At 55.0% G+C, this 21,377-nt stretch overlaps 1 protein-coding gene across 6 annotated transcripts; it reads left to right on the top strand.

Annotated features, from left to right (window-relative positions):
- Positions 1–742: 742 nt before the first annotated feature.
- On the top strand, positions 743–20,826 carry SLC35E2B (solute carrier family 35 member E2B). Of its 6 annotated transcripts, none has more exons than XM_055582502.1 (10): positions 743–1,782; positions 4,054–4,289; positions 9,366–9,771; positions 9,898–10,033; positions 10,217–10,344; positions 11,737–11,857; positions 12,711–12,764; positions 13,113–13,185; positions 15,443–15,660; positions 16,971–20,826. In XM_055582502.1, the coding sequence occupies exons 3-10, from the start codon at positions 9,450–9,452 to the stop codon at positions 17,206–17,208; spliced, it is 1,290 nt and encodes a 429-aa protein (XP_055438477.1). In that variant the 5' UTR covers positions 743–1,782; positions 4,054–4,289; positions 9,366–9,449; the 3' UTR covers positions 17,209–20,826. The 6 variants fall into 6 exon arrangements, with proteins under 6 accessions (XP_055438477.1, XP_055438478.1, XP_055438480.1 ...); XM_055582503.1 differs by having other exon boundaries at positions 743–1,224; XM_055582507.1 differs by having other exon boundaries at positions 745–1,782; positions 15,515–15,660.
- Positions 20,827–21,377: the final 551 nt, after the last annotated feature.

Here is a 21,377-nt window from a genome sequence, read left to right on the forward strand (position 1 = left end):
GTGCTCCGCAACAGGAAAAGCCACCACGATGAGAAGCCCATACACTGCAACAGAGTAGCCTCTGCTCGCCACAACTACAGAAAGCCCCCGGACAGCAACACGTACCCAGTGCAACCGAAATAAATAATTTTTTTAAAGTAGGCCTTAAGAAGAGCCCATTAGAAACTTCTCTGGCGGCTGACTAAGACACCAAGCTTCCAACGCAGACGGCATGGGTTCAAAAACTAGGTCCCACATACGGAAACTAACACCCAGGACAGACAAATAAAAATAAATATTAAAATGAAGAGGAAGAAGAGCCCGTTAGCAGTAACCTCGCTCCTAAAAATTACCTTTAAAAGTAAGTGGAGAGAATTCCTTGGCAGTCCAGTGGCTAGGACTCCAAGCTTTCACTGCAAGAGCCTGGGTTCAATCCCTGTTCGGGAACTAAGATCCCACAAGCAGTGTGGCACGACTAAAAAAAAAATTTTTTTTTTTTTTGCTAAAAATTAATAATGTAAGCCAGGAGGAAAACCGGGCCAGGAAGATACTGCGCATGGTGCCAGGGATGGGTCGGGGGTGGGGGCGCGTGCGCAGGCAAGACAGTCCCACTGAAGCCCCTCCCCGACTTGGGCCAAGGCCGCGCCCCCTGGTGGAACTCCCCAAACTCAGCCAACCGGCGTCCTCGTGAGGGGCGTGGCCTTGGATTCTAGCTGTCCCTAGTGCACCTCCGTTGCTGGCTTCCTCAGCTAGGACAGTCCCTTTGTCTTTCCTCTTCTAAGGGAGGCTCCTTGAGGCTGAAATTTCTGTCTCTTGAAACCAAAACTCAGAGCCAGCTTATAGGTCGGCTCCTCCACGAACTTGCCGCTCCCTGGGTCGCGGTGGTACGGCCCGGAAGTTATCAACGGTTCCCAGAAGCATCACCCCTGACTGGACTGAATTGGTACGGCCCGGAGGATACCAAGGGGACGACCGTGAGAGGGTGCCGTTATCCAGAAGCACCTGCCCCGCTGGCCGAGATGGTACGGCCCGGGACGTGCCAAGAGAACCGCGAGGGGGCGCCATCACCCAGCAGCACCACACCAGCCTGGGCCGAGGTGCTACAACCCAGAGGGGACCAAGGCCGCGGGGGCCGCCATCGCCCAGCTGCACCATCCTCGCCTGGGCCACGCATTACGGCCCGGAGGATACCAAGGCCGCGCGCCGCCATCGCCCAGCAGCACCACCTCCACCTGGGCTGATGAGGTACGGCCCGAAGGGTGCCAAGGGGATGACCACGGGGGTCGCCATTGCTTAACAGCACTATCCCCACGTGGGCTGATGTGGTACGGCCCAGGGGGGTCCCAAGGGGACGACCACGGCGGGAATCGCCCAGCAGAGCGTCCCCGCTCCCAGCACCCAAGCGGCAGCTGAGAAGCCCAGACCCTCAGGACACTGCGGAACAACTCCCGGGGGATGGGTCACGCGGGACGGCTAGGAGCCGCGGCGGACTTCAGACGCGTCACTTCCGGCGCGTGGCTTCCGGGCCAGTAGCGGCTTCTCCCCGCCTCCGGCCCCGCCCCGTCGCCCGCCGGGACCTGCGGATTTTCTCCGGGTCCGCCCACCCATCCGGACCCGCAGCCTTCGGCTCCTTGAGCCGGGGTCACCGGGATGAGGGCGGGTCGCTGTGTGGAGTAGGGGGCGGCGAGGCCCTAGATGACCGCTCCGTCCGTTCCGGCGCGCCGGGTCCCCGCCCGGCTGCGGGGCCGGGCCCACGTCCCTGAGGCTGCGGGACCCGCTCGGCATCTACCCGGGGGCTCCTTGGTGGGTGAAGGGCTGAATAAAGTTGGCGGGGCGGGTCACCTCCGGGGGTCGCCCTTTGAGTCCGTGCCGACCCCCCGCTTCCCCTGGCAACTCGGCCAACCCCGGGCATTGGCACGCGCGCCTGGGCGTCTGAGGCCGCCCGGGGGTGGGAGGAAACCGTCCCTAGCGCTTTCACGCCGGCTCTGCTCCTGCAGCATCCACCACGTGGGCCCCAGCCACGCCTTACAGGCGTCCAGGTGGACCTTAGGCCTCCGAGGCCGGCGCCACGTTCCAGCTCCAAATCTGCCCGCGGCGGGCGGGGCACAGATGGGGCGGGAGCTGGGAGTCCGCGGGGCCCGCAGCGCCTGGATACCTGGGGGTACTGTTCAGAGGCGGAGGTGGGGACACAGGGTCGGGGCCCTTGCGTTTTAACACCCACCCCGCACCGATGCGCCCCGAGGTGGGCACGGCCCTGAAGCAGCAGGTGCAGCCGCTCCTGAAAGAACCGGGCGGTGCTCTGTCCACTTCAGGCACAGTCGCCGGCAGCAAATTCATTGCAGTTGGTGTCTTCGCAGGATTAAAAAAAAACTGGAAATTATATAATAACTGACGTCCTGCCAGGCGCCGGTCCTAGTGAACGGTTATTTTGTAAATTGTATTGGGAAACTCCCAGTCAGGCCCAGAGCTAAGACTTCATTGTAGTTCTCAGCCTACTTTCTGTACGGGGTTTTATAGGGCTTGCAGTGCCGCCCCCTCCTCCCCCAGCGCTCACGCTCTGAAGCCTTGAAAACCTTGCTCACCCGCCGCTGCTGTTTAAAAAAAAAAAAAAACTATTTAGAAGCAGACTGTTTGTTTAATGGCTTAAAGTTCTTTGTTTTTCAGTAGAGTGCAATGTTCTTTACCCAAAATCCTTTAACTTGCAAGTAACATTTTAAAGCAGAATGAAATAATATTAAACTGCCTGAAAAGGAACATTAAGAGAGGGAACAGGAAAAGTTTTTACATTAAAGAAATTATTTTTGTCTTAAAATTGAAGTATAGTTGATTTACAGTGTTTTGTTTGTTGCTGGTATATGGTAAAGTGATTCAGTTGTACATACATAACATTCTTTGTCATTCTTTTCCATTCCATCATAGGTTATAATAAGATACTGGCTATGGTTCCCTGTTTTGTATATAGTAGGTCTTGTTAAAAAATCAATTTTCAATGCAAATAAATTAGAAATTGGAGAGAATGCAAAAAAAAAAAACAAAACTGAAGGATCTGAGATTCCGCCTCTGAGAGTTGACCACAGTTGTTACCTTGGCCTGTGTTCTTCTGAACCGTTGGTACTTTTTAAACCTGAACACAATGTACAGAGAGCCTGTAACTCTGACTCTGCTCTCATTTTCTCTATGACAAATATATTTTTGTCACAACTGGTAGGGCTACAGCGTCCCATTATGTGACAGAGTTGGTTACAGTTTTTTAATCTGACACTTAGCCAGTGTCAGCTTCTCAGTCTTAAAAACAAAGCTTTTGAACATCTTTGTATGTACAAGCCTGGGCCTTTCTTGGATTATTTCTTTAGGATAAAGCCCTAGAGGTGGAATTTCTGAATTAAGAGTATGAAATTTGTAGACTTTCACTGTATTTTATCTAAACTGCCCTGTTGACGATGTGAACCGACCTAGATTTCCTCACCAGGTGTTTGAGAGCATCCTGAGTTGCTTGTTGTAGAACAGAAGACTCTTGACCTCTGACTATGGGCCTCAGAATTCAGGGTTCTGCAAAACTGGATGGGAAAGTTGACAACTTCCTGTCAGTAACTTCCACCCCGAGCTTCCCTTCAGTGGTTAATGTGCCCCGGTCGTCCTGGCCGCCCATGTTTCAGAACCAGGCAGCCTCCCCAGGGTGCCCTTGTTGCAGGGTTGGTGGAGGCTGGGAGGGTCTCAGTGCCTGCATGTGATGAAAACATCATGTGTGTGCTTTTTGCAACGTGATGCTGGTTTCCTTTCAGTGCCCCGTCTGGACCTTGTCCTGCGGAGGCTTTGGACAGGAGCACAGTGGAGTCAACCCTCACCTCATAGGCTGCTGGCTCTGAGCTGAGCAAAAGAGGCTACATTACAGTTCTTGTCATTTGTGCTATAAGCCCAGAGGGCAGTAATTCAGACCTGTGTCACCAGGGGCCTGGAGGTGGGGGACCCTACAAGCCCTGCGCTCAGCCTGGTCCACCCCATCTCCAGGCCGCCCTGGGTGAGGTCAGTTTTCATCGTTATCAGGTTGGGCTGCTGACCTTTGGCTTTTCACAGGATAAAAACTGCCTCTCGTGAAGGTGCCTTGAGTCACAGAGACTGAGAAAGAAGACGGCGGTCAGAGCCAGGGAGGGCAGCTGGGGTCCCGGTGGGCCTGGCTGAGCTGGACCTGCTGGGTTCTAGGTCGCTGCCCCCGGCCTCCATGCGCAATGCCAGCACAGCCGCTGAGGGGCTTCACTGCACCTGGGAGCAGGCCTTCTGCACAGGACTGCCGCTCTGGCCAGTGACCAGCGGTAAGTGCTATGTGCCCGCCTGCTATCTGACCAAGAGGACCTGGCTGACCGTCAGCTGTGGGTGCCACCAGGCGTTTCTCACTCCTCGCGGGTGGATAGTTGCCACTCCTGGTGGTGGTGACCAGCAGTCCCGCCCTGGGCACTCCTGCTGGACATCTCTGGGGGACCCTCAAGGATGGAGGTTCTGGTTTGTAGGATGTGCAGGTATGTCCCTCTCAGCGTGGTGCCCAGTCCTCTCCCAGTTCTGGTACCAGCCCCTCATTGTAGCCGTGTTCGGGCCTCTGGATCCGCACCTCACAGCAGCCCTGGGTGTTGTCAGACCTGATGGCTTTTGGCAGTAGGGGTGGCTGGTGTGTCTATCTCCCTGACCACGGATGAGGTCAGCACCTTTGGTCAGCGACCTTCAAGGTAACACCTGTGACCCTGCCTCCTGGTGTTCTCACTCTCTATAGCCCCCTTTCTTGAGGGTGGGCTTTTCATGAGCGCTGTCCAGCAAATGCTAAGGGACCAAGGTTCCAAGAAGACTCGGCCTCCGTGGGCGCTGGCTCTCAGCCGCCAGCCCTGATGCAGGCCTGGAGCCTGTGCACGCAGCCGTGCGGAGGGTCTTCCCCTCATAGCTGCTGGAGCTGCATGTGTGGGCTTGGAGGTGAGACCCCAGCCCCTTCCGCCATCATGCTGGTCGACCGCCTGGACCACAGAATCTGTGGGGTCAAAAGTGCGCTGTCACTCTGAGCCTCCAGCTGGGTATGTGTTGTCCAGAGGTGCAGAGCTGACGGCTCCTCTCGTGTTCATTGGGCGTGTGGACATCGTCTCCCTCCTGGCGTGTTACCCACGTTTCCTGTTGATTGTAGGTATCCATCCTTTCTCCTTGTCGTGTTGTCATGACCCCTCCAGGTGTCACTTGTCATTTAGCATGTTTAGTGTGTTGACGTTACATCATGATGCACTGTGAAAGCACGGGAGCTCTTCCTTTAGCAACCTCATCTGATTTGTTATATTTGTGGGTCATGCTTTGGGGGATTGGTTTAAGATGCTCTTTTCTGGGAATTCCCTGTGGTCCAGTGTGGGATTTGGCATTTTCACTGCCGGGCCTGCATTCAGTCCCTGGTGAGGGAACTAAGGTGCCACAGGCTGTGCAGCACAGCCCCAAAAAACGGTACTCTTTTCTTACCCCAGGATCAGGAAGGTACTCCCTACGATTTCTTCTAAGTGTGAGGTTTCACACGGTTGCATTCCACAGCCCAGCTGCCCAGGTTCAACCCTGGTCAGAAGCTGTGCCTCACACGGTGAGAGCATGCCTCCCCAGGATTGTTGGGGAGAGCCATGGAGTCATCATGTGTGCCCCGGTGGGTCAGACCCTGCCTGGTTCCTGGGAAGTGCCCTGTGGATGTTGGGAATTGTTAGCATATGTCTGGAGCTCTTAGGCTGGGATCCAGTCTCTCTTTACTGGCATGGATGACAGTCATCCTGGTGTCGGGGAGCCGAGGCCACCTTCTCCCGGAAGCCGCAGTCCCGCTCTGTCTTGGGTCTGGGTTCTGCCGGTGCACAGACCCTGGGCCCCGCATCCCAGCTTGTGTACGTGTCTCTGCACCAGTGCAGCACGTGGCCTGATGCAAGTGTCTAGGGGGCAGCCCCCCTTCTTCAGGGGAGTCTCCTTCCCTTCTCCCCTTTGCGCCTCCATCGTGCTCTTTGTAGTTGCCTAGTGCCTTGTAAGGACATAACTAAGACTAAACATCCTGTCACTGCTGGGCTTTGACCAGCTTCCAGCCTCTGCTGGTGGGTCTCGCCCAGGGCTGCAGCCAGGGGCCTGGTGGCACATCTAGTCACGTCAGTCACGCCACCCTGTACCTGAAGGAACAGCTTTCCTCATTTGTTGATCCTGGTGGTCGTCTGTGTGCTGGCCCTTTGCTGTTATTTACTTTCTCAATCCGCCTGGATTTCACTGGCAGGCACCCCTCACGCTGGCCTCGTGCCATCCAGGAGCCCACCCTCCTCCCGGCCCAGCTGTGGCCCCAGCCCTGAACTCAGCCGTCTCTGCGAGGAGGCTGATTCAGTTCAGCAGAGCAGAGGTTTGGAAACCAGCTCTGCCCCTGCTGCGGGGGCATCCCTGTTCCAGGCCTCCGCGTGGGCAGAGTCGCACGTGGACGTGGAAGCAGGCACACTGTGCCCCCCCCTCTTCTGCACATCCCACTCCCTTGTCTGCCCCTTCTTAAGTGCTCCCACCAGACTTGCCCAGGTCTCGTCTGGAGCCTGCGTTTGACCTCAGCACCCATGCACAGGCTCCCCAGTCACTTCCTCCCCTTCGCTCCTCAGTGGGCTGAAGTTCCTCTGAGTTGTGCTTTGGTTTAGGTATTTCTGTCTGTATTGCGCGTTAGAGATTTTGTTTCTAGAAGTGTTATTGATGTGGGCACTTTTGTTTTTTAAGCATGTGGAGCATGGACCTGGTTCCCAAGGGCATAAGTGTTTAGAAAGTGCTGGCGTTGGCGGGATCCGGGGCATGGTTGCTGTGAGGATCTGCACTCTGGCCTGGAGCTCGGTCCTCTGCCGTCCAGCCTCCTCTGCTCGGCTTTCTTTCAAGACCCTCACACTCTCACCGTCAGAGTTGTGCTCATGGCAGGGAAACTGCAGCGGCACCAGGTTCAGTGTGGTGGATCAGGACGCGTGGTGTCTGTCTCATCCCTGGGGGTTCCACTTTGGTGGCTCCATGGTGGGGCAACCGCTCATTTTTCTGGGGAGTAAAGTTGTGATGGGCTCTGGTCGCTGGTTAACGCCCTGCCAGGAGATAGTCGAGGCCACCATGGGGTCGTGGATGTTTCTTCTCTAGGTTTTCCATTTTTTCATCCCACTGATTTGTTCCTGACAGTTTCTTGTCTGTCCGCAAGACTGTGTCCTGCCTTCTGCCCCTCCTTGAATTTGCGTCTGTCTCTCCTTGAGTTTCCGGGAGGTAACTCCTCCCCTACCGTCAGGGTGATTGCTGATCTTTGATCTTCACCCAGGAAGGTCCTCAGACTGAGTTGGAATCAGTTCTCCAGGGCACCCGACCCCTCCCTCTGGTGCTGGGCCCCGATTGGGCCGCTTTAGCGCCTACAGACTGTTCAGAGGCAGGATCCTGGTCAGTGTGGTCCCTGCTGTCTGCTGCCTGACCCCACACGCTCCTTGTGTGCTGCTGGGGGTGCTTGGAGCGCCCACGTCCAGGCCCGCCTGAGTCGAGCTCCCTGGGAGCCTGGTGCCCTGGGTGAGGTTTCCGTCTCTCCTGCCCTGGTCTTTGTTTCCAGGGGACCCTCTTCTGGTGACTTTTAGAGCAGCACCTCCCACTTTTCGATGGGCACTTGGCCCCCGCCATGTCCTCCTTGGCTTAGGTGCCAGGGCACTGAAGGGTGACCAGAAGTCCAGGGCTGCCCATGGAGGTGCAGCTCCCAGCATGGTATTGTCTGGAGGGAACGGGGCACAGGCCAGAAAGAGGAGGGAGGACAGGGTGTTAGTGGAGATCTGACCCCGGCAGTGCCAGAGGGGTCGAAGGGCTTGTGTGTCTTGTGGGGAAGTGGAGCCCACAGGAGGGCCGGGTGCATCCGTCCTGGTCTGGGGTGTGTCGGGAAAGCTGTGGTGTCCCCAGGGTCAGTGTGCATGTGGAGGCTTGGGTACCCAGTGAGCCCAAGCGTTGCTGAGCTTGTGGAGTGACTGAGGACACTGTGTGGACACTGGGAGCCAGGGGCAGCTTAGCCAGGAGCCCTGGCCCGGATGAGAGTCGGAGGTCACGAGTCCACCTGGACTCAGAGGTCCAGAGTCCATCGGAGGTCACGAGTCCATCACAAGCCTGAGCAGAACTGGGCCTGGGGCGGTAATGGTAGAGGAGCCAGCCCTTTTGGTGGGTGGCACAGCAAGCTGAATACCTGATGCCTCTTCTACATACACCTAGCAGTTAGGTGGAAACACGATGGACATCCCCCAAACGCCAGCATCTGAGGGACCAGGACGTTGCTGGCCAGCTTGGCTGCTTGGGGGCAGGGGATGGGCAGGGGGCGGGGACTTCCTGTTTGGTGTCACTGGGGAGGAGCAGCCAGGCCTCCTGGGCTGGTGGTCATCACTGGGACACTGTTTATAGCCCAAACTGGGAATTTCCTGGAAGTTCAGTGATTAGGACTCTGCTCTCATTGCTGGGGCTCGAGTTTAATCCCTGGTTGGGGAACTAATATCCCATAAGTTGTGTGGCACAGTGGGGAAAAAAGCCAAAACTTGAAGAACCCACCCACCAGCACACATGAGAGGCTGGGTCTGACTGCGTGTGGTTTTAGGGCTGAGGGAGGCCTCTCGGGAGAAACCAAGAGGTGTGAGTCTGTGGAGGAAGCAGCACGCTTTCCTGGCCGCAAGACAGAGGCAGCCCCCTGCCCACCCGCAAGCTGGCCTTCAGGTTCAAGAGGAGTCTCCTCCTCCCAGCATCTGTGCTCATAAACTGCCCCCTCAGGCTGGAGGCGGCTGACCACTGAAGGATGGGGACTGTACTGTCAGGTCCTGGGTGATGAACTGTTGGACCGTGAAAGATGGTGCAAAGGAGGAATGGAAAGTCAAGGGGAACAGGCCGGTTTGGTCAGCCCTCCCACCAAGGACAGCTCAAAACTCTGGATGAAACATCAAGGGGTGGGGGAGGGTACTGTGCGCTGGAGAGCCAGCTGGGTGGGAGGGAGCTCAGGGCAGCCGCTTGTGGTCCTGGTGGGTGGAGAGAGATGCAGAGCACTGGAGACAGCTTCTGAGGTGGTGGCAGGGGGCGGTGAAGACACAGGCCTCACTGAGCTGAGGGAAAGGCCAAGGGAGGAGGGCAGCTGGAGGAGGCCAGATCACCAGGTGCTTTAGAAAAGTTTGGGTGGGACTTCCTGGAGGGTCAGGTGTGTGGGGAGGGAAGGGAAGCTAGGCTGGTGTAGGCCGTGGTCTCAGTGGGGCGCCCGCTCCTGCTCCTTTGGGGCTCCTGGATGCGTGGCCGACTGTGGTCCCGAGTTTGTGCTTTAAGTTACTGTAAAGGGGTGATTGAACCTGGCAGGACCTTGGCTGCTCACAACAACCTCGTCCCATCCTTTCCGTCAGCTCCAGCCCACGCCCCGCCCGGTGTCACCATGGCTGCCACTTCTGTCCCTGGGTCCCTGACCTGAGCCCTCTGCCACCCCTGAGATGTCGGCATCCGCGAAGCCCCCAGCCCTGGTGGAGCTGGACCCGGGCCCTGGCGAGAAGCCTGGGGGACGGCCGCTCCTGGCCTGGGCCCCCATGTTCAGCCACCGGAGTGAGAAGATCCCGTTGGGCCAGAGTGATGGCAGCCCCGAGGAGCAGGTGCTCACGGTCACCGTCACGGAGACTACCGTCATCGAGGCAGACCTGGGCGTGTGGGGCGCCCGCGCCCTGACCTACCTTACGCTCTGGTTCTTCTTTAGCTTCTGCACCCTGTTTCTCAACAAGTACATCCTGTCCCTGCTGGAAGGGGAACCCAGCATGCTAGGTACCCGCCTGGGCTGGTGGGGACGGAGCCCCGGGGAACCCCTCTGTTCACTAGGTACCTACCCGGGCTGGTGGGGACGGAGCCCTGGGGAACCCCTCTGCTCACGGGCCTTGTCTCCTCCTCCAGGGGCTGTACAGATGCTCTCAACCACGCTTATCGGCTGTGTTAAAATATTCGTTCCCTGCTGTTTCTATCAGCACAAAACTCGGCTTTCTTACCCACCCAATTTCATCATGACCATGCTGTTCGTGGGCCTGATGAGGTAAGCCCGCTGACATTTCAGGTTGGGTGTCTGAATTATTTGTTTTTGTGAAAGCTCTTCCCCCAGCTGGCTGGCTATTAGCATCAGGTGATCCTGGGAGTGGGGAGTGGGGTGGGGCAGACCCTCCAGGCTGACTCCTGAGGGAGAGAATGCACTGATTTGTGAGGCTTTTGATTGTCTTAGGTTTGCAACAGTGGTGTTGGGTCTAGTCAGCCTGAAAAATGTGGCGGTGTCCTTTGCTGAGACCGTGAAGAGCTCAGCTCCCATCTTCACTGTGATCCTGTCGCGGACGGTCCTGGGGGAGCACACTGGTGAGCAACCCCCCACGCCCGGCCTCATCGCGCCTCTGTGTCCCTCCAAGGCTCAGCAGATGGGACTCAATCACAGATCTCTAAGCTGGGTCGGGGCAGGCACTGTCCAGCTGCACACACGTCCCTGACTCTCCTGCCAGCCTGTAGGGGGTGGGGTCCTGTGATGAGCAGACTCATCACATGACATATGTTTGCCATGGGGGTAGGAGTGCTGCTCAGAGAGGGAGCTGAGTCGGCTTCAATTAGGAAATGACCAGAAGGTAAAACCAGGCAGCACCCGGCACCCTGGGGAGGAGGTGGTAGGGAGAAGGCACAGCTGGGCACCTCGCAGACCGGCCCCTGGAGCCAGGCCAGCGTGCAGGTGATGGTAAAGCAGAGTCGGATCAAAGTGTGACCGCAGTTGCTGCAATCCCACAGGGCAGGAAACAGCCTGTCTGCACTGGTGCCTTCACACAGAGGGGCTTCCAGGGCCCTAGGGACGCCAGGCCACGGTGAAGGCACTGTCTGGCTGGAACAGTTAGGAAATCTTGATAAAATGCAATTTGTTGGGGAGAATGACTGAGGTACCCAGACTTGTGGGGCCAAGGTGTGGAGTTCCCAGAGGGTTGACCCCCGAAGGCACCCCAGCAGAGCAGCCTCATGGGTCCTGGCAACGGGCACAGCCCCATCAGAGCCCTGAGCCCACCACTGCCCACCGCACAGGCGTCTGCCTCCTTGGTGGCCTCCCAGCCACAGTTCCACGTGTGGTCCGCGCCCAGCAGACAGCTCCTTCCATGGTGACACTCGAGGCCTCACAGGCCCATGGATTTGCTGTGTGGACAGCACTGTCCTGGGCGGGGTAGTGATCACAGTCTCAGGAGGTTACCAGATTGTCTGAGGGCTGCACTTCTGCTCTGTTTGCTAAGCGTGAAAGGCTTGTCCCTTCGTCTGCTTTGAATTTCAAGATAAATGAAATGCCATGTCTGAAATCCAAGTAGAGGCATGGGAGGTGGGGGGGACTGGAGGCCCTGTGCCCAGTGACAAAGTTTTCTGTTGTCCCAAAAGGACTTTCTACCTTGTTGTCAAGACTGTTGGTTATGAAGGCAGGAGGGCTGGACGCCCTGAGGTGTGGGGCCTGGCCTCCTTCCTCCCCTATCCTTCCCTGGAGACCACCCTTCACCCTTTGTTTCACAAGTGAGAGCTTGGCGACTGTGGGGTGGGGTGCAGAAATCGGGGCTTGGAGCTGGCAACTCTGGTGTGGAGCCCTCTGCCCCACGTGCCTGGCCGGGGTAGGTGACACAGGCATGTGCTATTTTTTCCCTCCAGTGAGAAGTAAGCGAGCAGAGCACCCCTGGGGGGCAGCTGGGTCCACTGGGGGGCACTGCAGCCCAGCCATGTGCTCTCCCTCTGCAGGGCTACTGGTCAACCTTTCCCTCATCCCGGTCATGGGTGGCCTGGCACTGTGCACAGCCACCGAGATGAGCTTCAACTTCCTGGGGTTCTCAGCCGCCTTGTCCACCAACATCATGGACTGGTGAGTCTGCAGGGTGGGAGCTGGGCACGTGAGGCCCACTACTGGAGTGCGGGCACCAGGCCCGATGGCTGACAGCTGCACGCAGCCTGCTCTTGCGCGTCGCCGTCTCTGAGGGGAGAAGGGAGGCGGCAGCGGCACGTGTGTCTAAGCTTGTGTCATTGCTGGTACTTCCAGAGAGACCAGAGGGTCTCCGAGTGGTGCATGAGTAAAGCGAGAAACCACCTTTCATTCCATCTGACACTTGCTGTGTTTCCTTCAGCCTCTTCTCTGCCTCTCTAGTTCCCAGAAACATAGCCCAGCTCAGTCCCAGTTTGCATCTCACCTGTTAACTCCAGCACAGGATGGTCTCAGAGGCCTCCTCACTCACCTGCAGATGCTTCAGACCTCCTGGCCGCTATCCTGCAGGGACTGTCCTTGCACGAGTCCCGCCAGGTTTCCCGCTGGCCCGCAGTGTCAGCCCTAGAAGGGGCGGGCCTGTGAATGTCTTCCCCCAGCCTCACTTTGGTTCAAGTCCCCTTGGCCAGAGCTGGGGGCAGTGTTGGTGGTCTGGAAGCACCACTGGCCTTCCCAGCCAGGAGTTCTGTCCCTGTTTCCCTGGGTCTTCCTGTGCTCATACTGTCTGTCCTGTGGCTACAGCTGATTTGTGGGAGCTCTGGGTGCCAAGAGGGGCTCTGTGCAGAGCTGGGTAACCCCAGGCATGCCCTCCACCTCTGAGACCTCAGCTTACCCACCTCTGAAAGGGGCAGCTCGGCCTGGCTCATGGATGCCCCACGTGTACCTGTTTCCAGAGGACAAGGCACTTCGAATGAGGTGGTCTCTGAGCTCACATAATCTCTTCTCTTCTTTCTTCTAGTTTGCAGAATGTTTTCTCCAAAAAACTCCTCAGTGGGGACAAATACAGATTCTCGTAAGTGTCACTGCCCCACAGAGACCAGAGCGCCCTGGACCCCAGCCCCAACCCTCGCAGAGAGCCCTGGACCCCAGCCCTAACACTCCCAGACCACCCTGGACCCCAGCCCCAACCCTCCCAGAGCTCCCTGTGCCCCAGCCCTGACCCTTCCATTTCCCTGGTGCCTTTAAAAGAACCTTGTTGAAACTGGGGAGAAAAACCTACTGTTTCCAGTTGCCCTTGGCCAGGGATGCTGTCACTGTCCTGTAGCAGGGGAGAAGAGGGTAGCGAGGCTGGGGGCAGGGTAGGTAGGCCGGGGTGAGGCTGGAGGGGTTGGGAGGCTTAGACACCTGCCCTGTCCTGCAGGGCTGCAGAGCTGCAGTTCTACACTAGCACAGCGGCCGTGGCTATGCTCGTCCCAGCCTGGATCTTCTTCATGGTGAGTCTCACCATCACAGTCACCTTCAAGGGGGTGAGCCTGGCACTGTGTGGCTGCCACGCGCCTGAGGGGGCCTGACCGATGCAAACCCAAGCAGGTCCGGTGCCTATGAGGGCTGGGCTGCAGCCCCAGTTCTGGAAACTTTGGCAGAAGGGTGTTAGGCAGGATCTTTGTTCCCCAACCCTGGGCACAGCAGTGGAAGAGCTGAGTCCCAACCACCAGGCCAACTGGTGGCCACTCCAACTGGTGGCCAACTGCAGGGAACTCCTGCAGTTGTTTCTTATTTCTTCTCTTACTTAAAAACATTGTGACCACCATAGAATAAGTCACAGGACAGAAACATGTAAAACAGAGTGGTCTCTCCCCAGCCCCTCGCACGCCCCCTCCTAGTGGAGCTGCTCCCTCTGTGTGTTTGTATGGCCACAAAGCTGCTTACATGTTTCGTGAGTCCCGTAGGAGCGCAGGTGTGCGTCTGCGTGGACCTGTCTTCTCAACACAGTGGCGCTGGGCTGTCCAGTCCAAGCTCTGCCCTGACCCACCAGATGCGGTGGTCTGGCCCTGCCTCTGCCCTGTACACGCAGCACATGACAGGGAGTTCCGTGTGTCATGTCTTTCGTGGGTGAGGATGTTTCTCTGGGTTGTGTCCTTGGATTGGAATGGTTGAGAAAAAGAACATGCATATCTAAACTTATTCTGTTACGATAAAATACCTATCAAATTTACCATTCTAGCCATTTTTTAGTGTACATCAGGTACGTTATTCACATCGTTGTGTGACCATCACCCCAATTTTTTCATCGTCTCAAACTGAAGCTCTGACCCATTAAATGCTAACTCCTCACACCACCCCACCTCACCGGGTGGAGGGGGCAGGACTTACCCTACCCCCCAGAGTTCCAGCTGGGCCTGAGAGTTAAACTGACTTAGATCAACAGGAGACAAGCACATAGGTTCATTTAATATGAGCTTCATGTGATGCCAGAGCAAATGAAGCCCCAAACAAGTGGCAGAACCTCAGTGCTTCCACGTCAGGGTGAATGAGGAGGTGATTGTGGGCAAGTGACTGAGACACTGGGGCGGCTGAAGGGGGACAAGGGGGATGGTGACCAGTCCCCTGAATCCCCTCTCCTCCTGGTTGAGGGGAAGGGGCAGCTCCCATGTGGCGTTTGTCTCCTGCTTCTGGGAAGGAAAAGAGAGGTCAGAGCACCCTTCTGGCACCTGCTGTTTTCTCAGTGCTTTGAGCTCAAAAATAATCATTATGCCAAAGAGACAAACGTTGGGGGAGGGGTTCTGAATTTGGTTACCCTCTCCTCCACCCCCGGTTCCCACCCTCCTACCTTGTGTCTCTGTGACTCTGACTCCTCCAGGGACCTCACAGAAGTGGAATCACATCAGATTTGTCCTCTTGCATCTAGTTCATTTCACTCAACTTCATGTCATAAGGTCCATCCACGGTGGAGCAGGTATCAGGACCTCTTCCCTGTTTAAGGCTGAACAGACATATGGCTGGACCACATTTTGTTTACCCATCTTCCAATGGTGGACATTTGGGTTGCTTCCACTTTTAGGCTGTTGTGAGTAATGTTGTTCTGAATGTGAGTGTGTAAGTACTTTTTCAAGACCCTGCTGTCTGTTCTTCAGGGTACAGACCACAAGTGGAGTCCTGGCTCACATGGCAGTTTGTGTGTGTAATTTTTTGAGGGTTGACTAGTCTGTTTTCCCACCGTAGTCGCACCATTGTGCATTCCTACCTACAGTGCTCAGGGTCCAACTTCCCTGTCCTCGCCAGTGCTTGTTTTCTGGTTTTTGTTTTTTGATGGCAGCCATCCCGATGAGTGGGAGCTGGTACCTCATTGTAGTTTTTTTCCCGAGGCTTTCTTTTTATTTGTTTGTTTTGGCTGCACTGGGTCTTCATTGCTACGCTTGGGCGTCTCACTGTGGTGGCTTCTCTGGTTGCAGAGCACAGGCCCTGGAGTGCGGGCTCAGCTGTGGCACACGGGCATGGTTGCGATGTCGCATGCGGGATCTTCATTCCCTGGCTGGGACGGAGCCCGCGTCCCATGCATTGTAAATTCTAAACCACTGGACCACCAGGGAAGCCCCCTTGGTGTAGTTTTGATTTGTTCTTCCCTGATGGTCAGTGATGTTGGGCATCTTGTCACGTGCTTGAAGGCTGTGTGTGTTTCGTGTGTAGTTTTGATCATTGCCGTCCACATGCTGCCCCAGAGTCCTCTGCAGTGTCATTCCCTTTACCCAGACCCCGGGGCACAGGTGCCACCGGAGTTCCCCCGGGGGCCACGCAGCAGCCGTCCCTCTGGCTCTGGTGCAGGACCTGCCGGTGATCGGGAGGAGCGGGAGGAGCTTCCGCTACAGCCAGGACGTGGTGCTGCTGCTGCTGGCAGACGGCGTGCTATTCCACCTGCAGAGCGTCACGGCCTACGCCCTCATGGGGAGGATCTCCCCTGTGACCTTCAGGTAAGGACAGGAGATGAGGTGCATCCGGGTCACGTACAGAGGGGAACGCTTGCCATCTGACGTTTTTATCAGAGGGCTCTGTGATTGTGGGTCACAAGTGTAGTGATCACTGTGCCCAGTGGTCGTAATTACTTGGCCATTCTGTATTGGTGCCATTTGAAACATGAATAGGAAAGTTTGTGAAATAGATTTTTAGGGGAATTCTCCACTGGGAATCTGTGCACAGAAGAGAGTTCCTTTCAGTGTTGTGAGGTACTTCTCCCCAGAACAGCACTGTGCGGGGAATCTCCTGGGATGATAGAGGGTGGGAGCCCCTGGCCGTGTGTGGATCCTGAGCACCTGGAACTGGCAGAGTGCTGAGGAGTCGAAGTCTGTTTTTCTGACTTTATTCAGCTCACACTCAGCAGCCCCACTGACTCCCTGCTGGGAACTCAGCGCCAAGCTCGGGTTTCATGAGCTTCTTCCCTAACTGGACAGTCTTAGTGCTGATTTGACACCAGAGGGATTTTGGTAACAGAAAGGAAGGAGCCCCAGTCGCCAGCAAGCCTGAAAACCCACCCAGTGATTGTCCTTGGATTTGGCTGTCATGTTGTTGTGGAAACTTTTTAGCAGCCCTTTGTCCTTTAACTTCAGAACAGTCACGGGAGAGCAGGATTGTCCGCAGATCTGAGGGCCTCAGGGGTCTCGCGCTGCTCTCAGACCTGGCAGCCTCTTCCCACATCCTGGGGGAGGGGCCTGCAGGGCTCTCAGGGCCGCCTGGGTGCCACGTCCCCTGACTCACACGGTCAGTATGTTTTATGAGTCTGTTTCCTGTATGACAACAGGAATTATTTCCAAATATCCCTGAAACTTTGCTTTTCAGGGGTTGTTAGTGACGGTCCATATAAAGATAGGAAACTGGTTCTTTTTAAGGGAAATAGCTTATGACAGAAAAATACAAAAGTTAACTTTAAATTATCCATAATGGCAGCCCGGGAGACAAACCCTTGTGGTCATTGCATCCTCATGAGGTCCCAGCAGTGAGCAAGCAGCATGGTGTCACTCCCAGACAGCTTTCCTAAGGGAGCACTTCCCACTCTGTGGAGAGTAGGCCGCAGTGTTGGGGGTGAAAGCTGTAATGCCTACAGTTCACTTAAAAATATTTCCGTCAAAGAAAGGACAAAGTAAGGCAGAAGACTGAGCCTGAAGATGCCACCCAGCTCTGTTGTCCCTCTTCTCTGTGATCTCTGTTCTAGTAGGTAGGACCCCAACACAAAGGGGGGTTAGTGGAGGCGCCTATGGCCCCCGCTGACCTCCCTGCTCTCCTGCAGCGTCGCCAGCACTGTGAAGCATGCCCTGTCCATCTGGCTCAGCGTCATCGTTTTCGGTAACAAAGTCACCAGCCTATCGGCTGTGGGTACCGTGCTGGTCACAGCTGGCGTCCTGCTCTACAATAAGGCCAAGCAACAGCAGCGCGAGGCCATGCAGAGCCTGGCCTCAGCCACCACCCAGCCCCCGGATGGCAGCTCCGAGCTGCTGCTCCCCCAGGACCCCCGGCCACACCACTGAATCCCAAAGCCATGGGGGCACCACACCACCCCCTCTTCACTGACGGGGGAACCCCTTTGTCTCTCCCTCCCTGTGGACAGTGGGTGTGGGACCACCTGGCTCTATGGGTCACAGTCATTGTGGGAGGCAAGGTGGGCAGCCTTTTCCGCTTTTTTCTGGGGCTGTCAGTCAGAACTGGCAGGAACTTGAATTGGGTTGGAGAACACAGCTGCCACTGAGCCATGGCTGAGCCCCCTGACAACCTCCTCCTGGCAGCCTCTGCGCACCCCAGCATCTGGGCCAGGCCCCAACTCCTCTGTGAGTGATGACCACTTGGGACAGCTGTGAAGCTGGAGCTGTGTCCAGGTGCCAGCGGGCACCCCCTCACTTGGAGCCAGTGTGGGGAACTGGCTCCTTCATGCCAGACATCAGCAGTTGCTGGATCTACCCTGCTCCTTGGCCATTGGGGATCTGCTGGGCTTGGCCAAGCTGAGGCCCCCAGGGCCAGGGCACGGAGGCCACTGCAATGGGCATAGTGGCACGGGACAGATGGGGTGAGAACCTGGGGTTCCCTGCTCCTGAGGACAGGATGTCTGTCTCCTCTACCCAAGGCAGAGCTGTCGCATCAGTACCACTTAGGGAAGGTGGGCTGCCCCTCCCCACATCTGCTATGCTGAGCCTCCCACCTCCAGAGTGTCCTGTCCCTTGTGGGCAGCCAGGTTGCACTCAATACTGAGACCCAGATGTGGTTTCTGGCCTGAAAGCTACAGGTAGATGACCACAAGGCAAGGCGGGCCTGTGTCCCTTCTGTTCCCGTACTCGTAGGTTAGAGGCAGGCTCTTCTAAAGGGGTTCCGGGAGCCCGTTTCCACCCAGCCAGTCTCGAGCCTCCTGGTCTCATTGACAAGGGTGTTACGATTTCCCCCTCGTGAATGATGAGCAGGACGAATGTGGAGTGTTTACACTTTTGTCATGCTGCATTTTAAATGACAGTGTAAGTTTTAAAAGGAAACACAGGTACAGATGGCTTCTGGAATGCATGGAGTGTGCTGGGGTAAACCAGAGTCAGACCCACGGCCCAGCCTGGCCCTCCTGCCCCAGGGCAGACAGACAGACAGCCAGGTGTTTAAGGCTCCACCTCTCTCTTTACTCCTTGCCCCACATCCTGTTGGAACTTCTGGTCAGGGTGGAGCCCCCCTCCCACCTACCAGACTCGAGCTCTGGGATTTGTCAGGCACAGCCCAACTCAGGGGCCGCGGGCTGGCCACCTGCCCGTCTCTAGCCGGCCTGTGGGATGGAGCGACCCGAGGGCACAAGTGGCCCACGAGTCTCGGGAACAGTCCCTGCTGTCCAGGCCCTGGCGCCTTAATTGCTTCTCTGGTTTTCTGGTTGGCTTCTCAACTGGAAAATATAAACCAGCCCTTCCTGGAGAGCAAGTCTCTTAGAAACAAAGAGCAATAAGTGCGTCTCATTAAGTTCTGCCGACTTTGAAAGTCTGTCGTGATGAGGGGTTAAAAATGGGGCCTTTTAACTACAAACAACCTTTTATGAAGCTGACCTCCTTGCTCAGAGGTCGGTGGGTCACACGCAGCTTCCCTGTACAGGGTAGCAGGTGTCTTTCCCAGGTTTCCCCCCTTTCCTCTTTTTCTGCTTACCCTTAAACAAAGCTAAAGAGGATGCTGGGGCAGTGGTTGGGGCAGCGCATTGCTCTGTGAGGACCAGAGGGAAAGCACCACTTCTGGGAGGCTCTTGCCTCTGCCCTCAGACTGGGGCCACAACACCTGCAGCTGCCGGCGAGACATGAAGAAGGGGAGCATGTGTGTCGCCAGCTGCAGGCTGTCATCTGAGAGTGAGCAGGTGCCAGCTGCTTGTGTCTGAGTGTTGTTAGGGGCCTCTTTTGATTTTCCAGATTTGGGGACCAGAAAAGATTTTCCTAAATTATTAGTAAATGAGGCAGTTTCTAGCAAAGCTGCTTTTGGGGCATCCCCTCATCCCCAGCAGGGAGTCCGGGGCCTGGCACCCACAGGACACATGCTGTGGCTGTACTCCGTCCATTGACTGCCCAAAGTCGTCCACACGGTGGGCGTTTCTGGGAGGAGAGTCAAACCCCACAGCCTGCGTGGGCGTTTGCTTAATAACTGTACAGACATGTTTTTTAATTAACTTTGTCTAGTAGTTTTCTAGTATGTTCCTTTCACTGAACCGTCACAGGCCAGCTTGTACCAACGCCAATACTAGGTCCATTTCCTCTGGGTCCATGGTCGTTGTCCATGTCTTTGTAAACAAACTCATGAACCAGGCTTCCAACTCTGGTCATCTGCTTGCTTACGTCAATACTTAGAGATCTCTGGCTTTCAAGGAAATTTCCACTGTTGAGTGGCATGAAAGGCTTTTTTTTAAAAAAAAAAAATTCTGATGGTCATAACTTCCTGCATATTAGCATTAAAATCATCTGCCTTGGAAAGCTAAGAATACTCTTGCATAATCCAAAATGTGTCTTTAATTTGTAAATTACACAATAAAAATGTGCTGCACGAAGAGTAAGCCACGTGGAACCAAGCTAGCCGCAGGCCCTTGAAATACTTGCCCCAAACCGAGGGACTTTGCCTCCCACGTGGCACTGACTGTCCTGTGGATGGTCATTTATAGACAGGTCAGCAGAGACCACAAAAAACGCAACACGACTTTCTATATCTGTCCAGGGGATGTGCTTCCTGAGGCCTGGAAGTATTTTCACTATTTACCTAGGTTGGAAAAATTAAACAAGGATGCTATTACATGTAGAGACCCTCTTCTGTTTGCCTGTGACCAATGTTGTAGTAAGGGCTCTGTTCTTTTCCAGAATATGTTCTTGCCCTGGTTGGGACCTTTTCATTTTCCTAGCTTATAATAAGAACGCTCCTGCTTCCCTGATGAGTCGGCCTGTTTCTCTCTCTTGAAGAGCAAAGAGCAGCCAGGTGGTTGTGCCGACCATCACTTGGCTTGCTCAACCTGATGCTCTGGGTATAAAACCTTCCAGTTTTCTCTCTCTGTAGTATTTCCTCCTCTTCTCCGGAGGGCTTGGATGCTGCCATTGCATCCTTGCCTAGATGTCCAGACTGACTTGGAAACTGTTCTAATTGGCAGAGTCTTTTTTTCTTGCTTTTAACTTGAGGGAAACTGGCATTCAGTTGATGTGCTATTTCTAGACTGCAGATGTGAGTTGAGTCTGAACCCACCCAGGGAGTATTGTGAACCCACCATTGCAGGGGGGTCACAGTGAGGGTGACTTTCCCATACTGAAAAACTTGAAAATTATATGAATAAATTGTCTATATCAGAACCAAATTATACTTGCTTTACACCAAAAAAAAAAAATAATAATAATGTGGAGAACTAAAAGTACATTACTCAAAATTTTAGTGTTTATTTCACCTATTCCAGTATTTATGCAATTAGATCAATTTTTCCTAGAAAAATGGTGGTTACATAATTTAGTGAGTCACTGTGTATTCTGCTATGGTAATACATCAATGCTGTATAATTAATCCTGTGGATGCCTACTGGTTACTCTGTCCAAAGTAAGCTACCATGGTAGCAACTATCTAGGACTCTTGTTCTGCAAAAGTAAAATAAATGTTCAGTGTGTACTTTGTTTTCACCTTTGTGTAAGACTCAAGTGTCTGGGCTACTGAAATGAACATGGGTGGGTTCTTACTGCCTTCATCTGTTTTTTGAAGGTTTTTCCTGTCACCAAAAACTCAGGAAGCAAAACAAGAGCTTGGGCACAGAAAAAACATTTCTTTCCAGGAACAGAAAGAATTTCATTTCCACACACCCTCTTTGGACCCTAATTTCTTGTCAGATTTTTCTACATTTTCCATTTCTGGCCAGGTAGTAAACTGGAGGTGACCTTAAGTGGTAAAGAATTCGCTTCCCAAAGCAGGAGATGCGAGAGAGGAAGGTTCAGTCACTGGGTTGGGAAGATCCCCAGAAGGAGGAAATGGCAACTCACTCCAGTATTCTTGCCTGGAAAACTCCATGAACAGAGGAGCCCGGTGAGCTACAGTCCATGGGGTCGCACAGAGTCGGACACGACTGAGTGCACACACTGCAAGTGAATGATACTTGTTTACCGTTCTCTTCCTGAGAGTCACGATGTCGCATTACCATTTTTCTGTGACCACAAAAGTTCGAAGAATAATTTGCTTG

Source organism: Bubalus kerabau, chromosome 5, assembly GCF_029407905.1.
Source record: "Bubalus kerabau isolate K-KA32 ecotype Philippines breed swamp buffalo chromosome 5, PCC_UOA_SB_1v2, whole genome shotgun sequence".
NCBI classification, from domain to species: domain Eukaryota; kingdom Metazoa; phylum Chordata; class Mammalia; order Artiodactyla; family Bovidae; genus Bubalus; species Bubalus kerabau.

Excerpts from the sequence above, each read along its gene's own strand:
- SLC35E2B (XM_055582502.1), top strand. The coding sequence starts at position 9,450 with ATGTCGGCATCCGCGAAGCCCCCAGCCCTGGTGGAGCTGGACCCGGGC. Across the intron at positions 9,772-9,897 it reads AGGGGAACCCAGCATGCTAG|GGGCTGTACAGATGCTCTCA; the intron begins GTACCCGCCTGG and ends CTCCTCCTCCAG. Across the intron at positions 10,345-11,736 it reads GGTCCTGGGGGAGCACACTG|GGCTACTGGTCAACCTTTCC; the intron begins GTGAGCAACCCC and ends CTCCCTCTGCAG.